At 50.7% G+C, this 10,000-nt stretch overlaps 1 protein-coding gene across 2 annotated transcripts in view; it reads left to right on the top strand.

Moving 5' to 3' along the window:
• The window catches only part of LOC137799391 (solute carrier family 12 member 2-like), a 14,435-nt gene that overhangs the window by 1,261 nt on the left and 3,174 nt on the right, over positions 1-10,000 (top strand). Inside the window, exons 2-21 of one of the 2 annotated variants that reach the window (XM_068596186.1) lie at positions 547-672; positions 789-864; positions 1,651-1,746; positions 1,869-2,008; positions 2,115-2,225; positions 2,704-2,812; positions 2,944-3,071; positions 3,308-3,392; positions 3,892-4,040; positions 4,880-4,987; positions 5,480-5,603; positions 5,692-5,793; positions 6,480-6,635; positions 6,744-6,843; positions 6,930-7,041; positions 7,200-7,340; positions 8,017-8,123; positions 9,091-9,170; positions 9,297-9,434; positions 9,995-10,000. The exon at positions 9,995-10,000 is cut by the window's right edge and continues 114 nt beyond it. In XM_068596186.1, coding sequence (XP_068452287.1) covers positions 547-672; positions 789-864; positions 1,651-1,746; positions 1,869-2,008; positions 2,115-2,225; positions 2,704-2,812; positions 2,944-3,071; positions 3,308-3,392; positions 3,892-4,040; positions 4,880-4,987; positions 5,480-5,603; positions 5,692-5,793; positions 6,480-6,635; positions 6,744-6,843; positions 6,930-7,041; positions 7,200-7,340; positions 8,017-8,123; positions 9,091-9,170; positions 9,297-9,434; positions 9,995-10,000 — 2,194 coding nt within the window. Of the gene's footprint in view, positions 1-546; positions 673-788; positions 865-1,650; positions 1,747-1,868; positions 2,009-2,114; positions 2,226-2,703; positions 2,813-2,943; positions 3,072-3,307; positions 3,393-3,891; positions 4,041-4,879; positions 4,988-5,479; positions 5,604-5,691; positions 5,794-6,479; positions 6,636-6,743; positions 6,844-6,929; positions 7,042-7,199; positions 7,341-8,016; positions 8,124-9,090; positions 9,171-9,296; positions 9,435-9,991 lie in introns of both variants that reach the window. The other variant, XM_068596185.1, reaches the window with a different exon arrangement.

The raw sequence follows: 10,000 nt of genomic DNA, 5'->3' as shown, positions 1-10,000 counted from the left end.
ACATCTGAAACACGCTGCAGCGTCTCGCTTTCGCCCGTCATCACTTCATTTCATTCATTTAAAGACTCATCGGACACAATGTGGACCAGAGACGCTGAGTGGGATCAGTGACATCACTGGAGGCATGACCCCAACACACACACACACACACACACACACACACACACACACACACACACACACACAATGCTGCCTCTCATGACCCTCGCCACGTGCCCACTCCTCAGCTACGCTAGGTAGCGTAACACAGACCTGCATTGTGCGTCGATGACGCGGCAGAAAAAGTATTGTTGCAGAACTCATAGTGCACGACTCAGTATACATAGTATAGTACACACAGTACACACTCAGTATACATTAAACATGAGTGGGGGTGGGCAGCGATGTGTTCTCATACATCTGGTAGATTTCCTGCTTCGGTCGCGTCCCGTTTCTCTCACATTGTGTCAAGACTCAAGCAGTTTATTATCGTTGTACTCACGAGAAAGTACACGAGTGCGTACTCAGCGTTGGTTTCCCCTCTCCTCGGCTGTGATTGGCTGTCAGGACCCGTTTGAGGACGGTCTGGCCAACGGAGAGGAGCCGTCGGCGGCCGAGGAGGCGGCGGCGGCCCTCAGGGCCAAGGAGGCGAAAGGAGGAACCGTGAAGTTCGGATGGGTCAAAGGAGTTCTGGTGAGTGTTCTGAAGAGAGCTCCCCTTCTGACGGGACCACATACACAACTCATGTGTGTGTGTGTGTGTGTGTGTGTGTGTGTGTGTGTGTGTGTGTGTGTGTGTGTGTGTTGTAGATCCGCTGCATGCTGAACATCTGGGGTGTGATGCTCTTCATCAGGATGTCCTGGATCGTTGGACAGGCTGGAATCGGTTGGTACACATGAGACAAAGTAGTATTAGAAGTATTACTTACAGTACTTAAAGGACAAAATACCCAAACCAACCAGAAATGTACTAATAAGTAGAAATATTTTCTTTTCTACTATATCTTTTGACCCTTGTGGTCAGGATGCAGCTTTAACACATGAAGCATAGACTTCTATACAACCAGAGGAGTCGCCCCCTGGTGGTCAGGAGAGAGAATGCAGCTTTAACACATGAAGCATAGACTTCTATACAACCAGAGGAGTCGCCCCCTGGTGGTCAGGAGAGGGAATGCAGCTTTAACACATGAAGCATAGACTTCTATACAACCAGAGGAGTCGCCCCCTGGTGGTCAGGAGAGGGAATGCAGCTTTAACACATGAAGCATAGACTTCTATACAACCAGAGGAGTCGCCCCCTGGTGGTCAGGAGAGAGAATGCAGCTTTAACACATGAAGCATAGACTTCTATACAACCAGAGGAGTCGCCCCCTGGTGGTCAGGAGAGAGAATGCAGCTTTAACACATGAAGCAGTGACTTCTATACAACCAGAGGAGTCGCCCCCTGGTGGTCAGGAGAGAGAATGCAGCTTCAACACATGAAGCATAGACTTCACTTCTATACAACCAGAGGAGTCGCCCCCTGGTGGTCAGGAGAGAGAATGCACCTTTAACACATGAAGCATAGACTTCTATACAACCAGAGGAGTCGCCCCCTGGTGGTCAGGAGAGAGAATGCAGCTTTAACACATGAAGCACAGACTCCTACACATTGTGTGTTCGTGTGCAACAGGACTCACCATTGCCATCATTCTCATGGCCACCGTGGTCACCACCATCACCGGTCTGTCCACGTCCGCCATCGCCACCAACGGCTTCGTACGAGGAGGTGAGTCGTCTCTTCACTTTGAGATCGTTGCCCGGCTCGAGGAAACCTGCAGCGATGTGTTCAAAGAGTCCTTCAAACGAAGCAGCTAACCGGCACCAATGACCTTCGCCCCTGCTGTCCAGGGGGAGCGTACTACCTGATCTCCAGGAGCCTGGGGCCCGAGTTCGGAGGCTCCATCGGCCTCATCTTCGCCTTCGCCAACGCCGTGGCCGTGGCCATGTACGTGGTGGGCTTCGCGGAGACGGTCGTGGAGATGCTCAGCGTGAGGAACTCTCTGGTCGCTCAAAGCGTTGGTCCGCTCCCGTCTGTGGAGCGGCGGTTCTGATGCCGGTGTCGTTCTCCGGTTCTGGTTGTGTTTCCGGTTGCAGGACGTCGACGCCCTGATGACCGACGAGCTCAACGACATTCGCATCGTCGGGACTCTGACCGTCATCCTGCTGCTGGGCATCTCCGTCGCCGGGATGGAGTGGGAAGCCAAGGTAGGTACTGGGAATACAAGGTACAACAGGAAGCCGCGCACGCAAGTCAAAGACCTCTGAGGTGTCAGCAGGGAATTGCCCTGATGTGAGGGGCAACTGTGGCCCAGTGGTTAGCATGCGTCGACTGATCGTCTTTTGATCGGTAGTTTAAGCCCCGGCTCTGCTAGTCCTTGTCCTTGAGCAAGATGCTTAACCCCAACTTGCTCCCCGTTGCTGTGTCTACGTTGTCCAGAGCAACAATGTAAGTCGCTTTGGATAAAAGCGTCAGCGAAATGTTGTATCAAACCTTTGAGGCCTCGCAGTCTTTGGTCGATCGAGGCGGAGACATCTCAACATATTTTGGAGGGATTGAGAACAATCGTGGTCCCCAGAGGATGAATCCAAGGCTGTAGGTTTGGTCTCTGCATTGGTTTGTATTCACAAAAGGGTGATGGCTTCATGTTCTCTCACAGTTCCTCTGTGTGTTTCTGCCCATCAGGCTCAGATCGTCCTCCTGGTCATCCTGCTGGCCGCCATCGCAAACTACTTCATAGGAAGCTTCATCACGATGGAAAGCAAAGAGCCCAAAGGATTCTTCGGCTACAACTGTCCGTCTGCTCTCTTTGTTCGATCCACACCTTTTGGCTTTGACAATTTAAATCATAACCCAGATGTGTCTTTGCTCGGCCTCTCTCTCTCTCTCTCTCTCTCTCTCTCTCTCTCTCTCTCTCTCTCGCAGCCGCCATCTTTTTAGAGAACCTGGGTCCGGACTTCAGAGAAGAGGAGACGTTCTTCTCCATGTTCGCCATTTTCTTTCCCGCGGCCACCGGGATCCTCGCCGGGGCCAACATCTCCGGAGACCTCACGGTGAGCGCCGCTCTTTGCATCTCGTTGGGTTCGTTGGCGGTTCAGGAAATCCTTGTTTCCCAATCGGACGGCAGGAAACGCCGCGTGCGCGTATCATCTGTCCTTCAAACTCTCTCGTCATCAGTCTGGACGTCCTTGACTTTCAGCCTGACCTTGAGAAAGTGCTCTCAGCTTGGTGTCAAGGCTGTGTCGCTGCTTGAGGCTGAAGGTAAACGTCGTCTCCTCTCCTTCTGTAGGACCCGGCGTCAGCGATCCCTAAAGGAACTCTGCTCGCCATCCTCATCACGGGAGTCACCTACGTGGTGATCACCATCTCTGCAGGTACGCATATACTCCTGTTTAGCATTCAATCGCTTGGGTTTTCCTGGATTCTTGGATATTTGCATCTCGGTGAGGACAAATGGAGGTGTGGTAAACTCAATGAGATGTGAACGGTTACGTTTCAGAAGCTTTTTCAAGGATTCAACGTCATTTCACAAAGAAATGAAATGCAGCCGTGTCCGTTGACGCGACGCAGTTCATTCCTTCAGTGCATCTTTATTTTCCATCAGGAAAATGGATGCAGAATAGTTGGTTCACATCTGAGTGGCAGCTTTACTTGACATTGTGGACAGAGAGCACACATGTTGTAGCTTTGAAAGGTTCATTTGTATCAAGCTAAAGAAAGAAAATGCAAGCAATATTTTTTACAGTGCATAAGCTTTGGTGAGTGGTGCATGTTCCGTGGGGATGCAAAATGGTGCAGCGACCCAAATTAAAACCCCCCAGACTGACGCGTGTGGTTGCGAGCCCTCAGAGTGTGCGTTGCTGTTCCCTGCAGGCGCCTGCATCGTGCGCGACGCCACCGGCGACCACAACGACACGGTGAGCGACACGGTGAACTGCACCGACGCCGCCTGCACGCTGGGATACGACTTCTCCATCTGCAAGGAGGGCGGCTGCCAGTACGGCCTCATGAACGACTTCCAGGTACGAGAAGGAAGAATATATATATATATATATATATATATATATATATATATATATATATATATATATATATATAAAAAATATATATGTCTAACGTCCACTGTTAAATACCACCTGCAGGTTCTGTTGTGTCGCTGCTGCTTCTGCATGTTGTCATACAAGATGTGTGTGTGTGTGTGTGTGTGTGTGTGTGTGTGTGTGTGTGTGTGTGTGTGTGTGTGTGTGTGTGTGTGTGACAGACAAAGTGCAGCAGTGATAATAGCGACTGTTGTTTTGAGTCACAAGGTTCTCGCTGGTTGGAGCCAGAGCTGAATGAGAGCATTGAACACATCCACCTACACACACACACACACACACACACACACACACACACACACACACACACACACACACACACACACACACACACACACACACACACACACTGGAGCGGTCGCTCTGGTTTTATTAGGATTCTTTGTTACTGTTTTTGAAGCAGATGTGAATCTAAATTGTTTCTCTGTGAGGTGCATTCACTGTCTTTTCAAAATAAACCTCGGTGGTTGTCGGCATTTCAAAATAAAGTTCCAACATGAATTGACTTGGTGTTAAACTACAAGTGCGTTCGTCACGTAAGATAACTGTGAGTGAAGAAAAGAACGCTTCATAGGAAAAGCAACGGAGAAATAACTTTTAGTTCCTCACGAGACGCAAACAGCCTTTTGTTTCTGTTACATTCAATCTGTCATGTCTACCTCTGTGTGCGTGCGTGTGTGTGTGTGTGCGTGTGTGTGTGTGTGTGTGTGTGTGTGTGTGTGTGTGTGTGTGTGTGTGTGTGTGTGTGTGTGTGTGTGGTCCAGGTGATGGGTCTGGTGTCGGGCTTCAGTCCTCTGATCTCTGCAGGGATCTTTTCCGCCACGCTGTCGTCGGCTCTGGCCTCGCTGGTCAGCGCGCCCAAAGTCTTCCAGGTGAGGAATGTGAATCTTCAAAACAATCCAACAACAACAACAACAACACCAACAACAATAGAACCTCTGACAATAAATATACATTGAACACGTCAGTTGTATCATAAAATGCTGACAGAATGAGTAACGCTTTGAATAAAAAAGCTTTCATTTGCACCTCGCGGCCCTCTTGAGTGTAGTTTCGTTTCTCAGGAACGCCGACAGGGAACTTCTTCAAATGCGTCCCACGCGTCCACCTGGACGACCTGTTGAGAATTTGGGGGTCAAAGGTCAATGTGATCTCTCCATTGGCGCTGTTAACCACGTGCTAGTTATCGACGCTTTGACGTAAACGTCTCACAGGATGAAAATGAAGCGATGACGCTTTGGACGTGGATGCAAACAAGCGGGAGGCCGTGATTCCCCAAAAGACCCAGGATGAATTGTGTCACTCTCCACCACACAACAACAACAACAACAACAACAACACAAGCCTCTCCTCTGTGCTCGTAGGCGCTGTGCAAGGACAACATCTACCCGGGGCTGGGCATGTTCGCAAAGGGTTACGGGAAGAACAACGAGCCTCTGCGCGGCTACGTGCTGACCTTCGGCATCGGCCTCGCCTTCATCCTCATCGGTGAGCAACCGAACTCTAACTTCACCTTTGACGCAGCGGAAGCTTCTCGAGTCTCGAACCTGTGTTGTCGTGGTTTCCGCCTCCCCAGCGCAGCTGAACGTCATCGCTCCGATCATCTCCAACTTCTTCCTGGCCTCGTACGCGCTGATCAACTTCTCCGTGTTCCACGCCTCGTTGGCCAACTCTCCAGGTAAAGTCTGCGGGGCGTCGCCGCCGTTCGATATCGCCATGACTCAGACGTAAAGACGATATTCCTCTTGAGCTGTTCGCATGGCTAATAAAAATGAATATTCCACTAGTATTCCATCGACTTGCAGCCGTGCATATTCAGATTAACGTACAGTAACCTGTGGAGGACTTGTTGAACTTCACCGACACCAATAACCTGCTGATGTCCACGTCTTTCAATGTGTTCAAAAGTACCCGAGTGGCTCCTCTGTTGGGCATCTCTGCAAACTGTTGCCTGGTTTTGCTCCTCGTGTGAAACAATATCTTCACGGACCGGCCTTCAAGGTGTAAATATGACGATAAGAAATGAACCACAAGTCACCATTACGTCTCTGGTGAGGGTTTTCTGCCCGGTTTGCCAACAAGGCTTCAAGTCGAGGTTGTTTCATGAAACTTTAAATGGGAACAAGTATATTTTTGCAGCTGGAGCTGCCTTTGAAGGATAAATATTGATTAAACTAAAGAGGAGACAGAGCACTACTTCATTATTATTTTAGGAGGCGTCAACCGAGTGGATTGTGCAGAAGGTTTTGTGATTTCAGAATAAGTAAATACAACATCAAAGCATTGACCTGGAACTCCAGGCTCTTCCTTCCTCAAGACCTCCATCCTTCTGTCTCTGAGGGGTGTTTCTCTCCGTCACCACAGGGTGGCGCCCCAGCTTCAAGTACTACAACAAGTGGGTGTCTCTGGCCGGGGCGGTGCTGTGCTGCGTGGTGATGTTCGTCATCAACTGGTGGGCGGCGCTGGTCACGCTGCTCATCGTCCTGGCGCTCTACATCTACGTCAGCTACAAGAAGCCCGGTGAGGACTCCGCCTTCACCTCCATCGCTGCTTGGCTGGAGGCGGACCTTCGTCTCCACCGCTGTAACTGTGTGTGTGTGTGTGTGTGTGTGTGTGTGTGTCCTGTAGATGTGAACTGGGGCTCGTCCACTCAGGCTCTGATCTACAACCAGGCTCTGACTCACTGCATGAACCTCACCGGAGTCGAGGACCACGTCAAAAACTTCAGGTCAGCCGGATGAAAACATATTGCCCTTCGCGTCACGGCGCCGTGACCTCATGACCTCATGACCTCATGGTGTGGACTCTTTGCAGGCCTCAGTGTTTGGTGCTGGCCGGTTATCCCAACGCGCGGCCCGCCCTGCTGCAGCTGGTCCACTCCTTCACCAAGAACGTCGGCCTCATGGTGTGCGCCCACGTCAGGACGGTACGGGGCGGCGAGCGCCGGCACCTTGTCTTCCCGCCCGCTGACGGGCGGCCCGCGTCACAATGTGTCTCTGTGTGTGTGTGTGTGTGTGTGTGTGTGTGTGTGTGTGTGTGTGTGTGTGTGTGTGTGTGTGTGTGTGTGTGTGTGTGTGTGTGCAGGTGACCCGGCGGCCCAACCTGAAGGAGGTGTCTCAGGAACACGCCCGCTGCCAGCGCTGGCTCAACAAGAAGCGGCTCAAGGCTTTCTACACCCACGTGTTCTCTGACAACCTGAGGCACGGGGCGCAGTTCCTCATGCAGGTACGAGCAGACACACACACACACACACACACACACACACACACACACACACGCACACACACGCAGTGATCCTGCACGCTGCACACGTCAGATTCATCAACAGGTTTACTTTCTGTTCCTGAAGACTGGATTTAAGATTTTATTTCCAGTTGTTTCACCATGTTGTTGTTTTTATTGTGTTGTTTTTATTGTGTTGTTTGACTTGATTATGTTTGTTGTGGGTGATAAAAAACCCAATTTGGCTTTATTTTATAAACAAACCGTGTTCATTAAAGGAAAAAAAACGTATGAAAATCTGATAAAAAATATATTAATACTTTATTTATTATTAATATCAGTTTTCTTTTGGTCAGAGAAAGGTTAATTATGACTTTTGATATAAACATTAAAGTATAAACTTTAAAATAAATTTAAAAAATAGATATACAAAACATTATTTTAAATTAGGAAAGATTCAAATTAAAAGATTCCATTTTTGGGGAGGTAGGGTAAAATTAAAAATTACAATTTAAAAAAATCAAAATATGAAAGAAAAAAAATATAATGAAAAAGATAGATGAATTAAAACAATAAATAAATAAAATACATAAGAAAAAGTATATGGAAAACAAATAGAAAGTACTTTTTTTAAAATTAAAAATATGAATATGAATCCTGGTCTCTGCTCTGCGGCCAGGCGGTGGGTTTGGGTCGCCTGAAGCCCAACACGCTGGTCATGGGCTTCAAGAACAACTGGAGCGATGGAGACATGCGGGACGTGGACGTCTACATCAACACCATACAGTAAGAGCACACAACCTCCTGTAGCACAGAGCACACAACCTCCTGTAGCACAGAGCACACAACCTCCTGTAGCACAGAGCACGCGCCCTCCTGTAGCACAGAGCAGCGCCCTCCTGTAGCACAGAGCACACAACCTCCTGTAGCACAGAGCACACGCCCTCCTGTAGCACAGAGCACACAACCTCCTGTAGCACAGAGCACACAACCTCCTGTAGCACAGAGCACGCGCCCTCCTGTAGCACAGAGCACGCGCCCTCCTGTAGCACAGAGCACACAACCTCCTGTAGCACAGAGCACGCGCCCTCCTGTAGCACAGAGCACACAACCTCCTGTAGCACAGAGCACGCGCCCTCCTGTAGCACAGAGCAGCGCCCTCCTGTAGCACAGAGCACACAACCTCCTGTAGCACAGAGCACACGCCCTCCTGTAGCACAGAGCACACAACCTCCTGTAGCACAGAGCACACAACCTCCTGTAGCACAGAGCACGCGCCCTCCTGTAGCACAGAGCACGCGCCCTCCTGTAGCACAGAGCACACAACCTCCTGTAGCACAGAGCACACGCCCTCCTGTAGCACAGAGCACACAACCTCCTGTAGCACAGAGCACGCGCCCTCCTGTAGCACAGAGCACGCGCCCTCCTGTAGCACAGAGCACACAACCTCCTGTAGCACAGAGCACGCGCCCTCCTGTAGCACAGAGCACACAACCTCCTGTAGCACAGAGGACACGCCCTCCTGTAGCACAGAGCATGCGCCCTCCTGTAGCACAGAGCACACGCCCTCCTGTAGCGCTACGGTGGCCAACGAGGGACAAACATTCCCACCCGGAGAATCCTGCTGCTCCAGAAACGATGCCGGTTAAAAAGTCAAAGGCCGTTTATAAAGATGCTTTGTTGTTGTCGTGGTTGTTGTTGTTGTTGTTGTCGTGGTTGCATGAACCGTGACGTTGGGCGCTCTGTGTTCCAGCGACGCCTTCGACCTGCAGTTCGGCGTGGCCATCCTCCGGCTGCAGGACGGCCTGGACGTCTCCCACATCCAGGGACAAGGTGAGGTTGTCTTCCTCCGGTGTGCCCCTGTCCTCCGGCGCGCCCCTGTCCTCCGGCGCGCCCCTGTCCTCCGGCGCGCCCCTGTCCTCTGGCAGTAAGCCGCCATGTCCCCGTTTGTCTCCGCAGACGAGATCCTGACGTCCCAGGAGAAGCCGCCGGGCGCTGGTAAGGAGGCGGCGTCCGTCACTCTGACCAAAGACTCCGACGCCGAGTCCTGTCCGTCAAAGACGGCCAGCAGCCAGAGCAGCCCGCTCATCGTGAGGGGTGAGGTCACGCTACAGTCCTGTGAATGAGTTACATTCATGTGTTCACGGAGCGTGTCAGTCAGGAGGTGTGTCCTCTCTGGCGCTAGCAGTTCAGCCCCGCTTGCGTGTCATGTGTCGTGTCATGTGTCATGTGACGTGTCATGTGTTATGTGAGGTGTCATGTGTCATGTGACGTGTCATGTGTTATGTGAGGTGTCATGTGTCGTGTCATGTGTCATGTGACGTGTCATGTGTCATGTGTCGTGTCATGTGTTATGTGAGGTGTCATGTGACGTGTCATGTGTCGTGTCATGTGTTATGTGAGGTGTCATGTGAGGTGTCATGTGTCATGTCATGTGTTATGTGAGGTGTCACGTGACGTGTCGTGTGTCATGTGACGTGTCATGTGTCATGTGTCGTGTCATGTGTTATGTGAGGTGTCATGTGACGTGTCATGTGTCATGTCATGTGTTATGTGAGGTGTCACGTGACGTGTCATGTGTCATGTGAGGTGTCATGTGTCGTGTCATGTGTTATGTGAGGTGTCACGTGACGTGTCGTGTGTCATGTGACCAGCAGCCACAG

The sequence above is a fragment of the Clinocottus analis genome, unplaced genomic scaffold (genome assembly GCF_023055335.1).
Source record: "Clinocottus analis isolate CAN_PGR_092001 unplaced genomic scaffold, fCliAna1.0.p SCAF_35, whole genome shotgun sequence".
Lineage (NCBI taxonomy): Eukaryota > Metazoa > Chordata > Actinopteri > Perciformes > Cottidae > Clinocottus > Clinocottus analis.
Note: the sequence above shows the minus strand (reverse complement) of the source record. Positions and strands in the feature narration are given on the sequence as shown.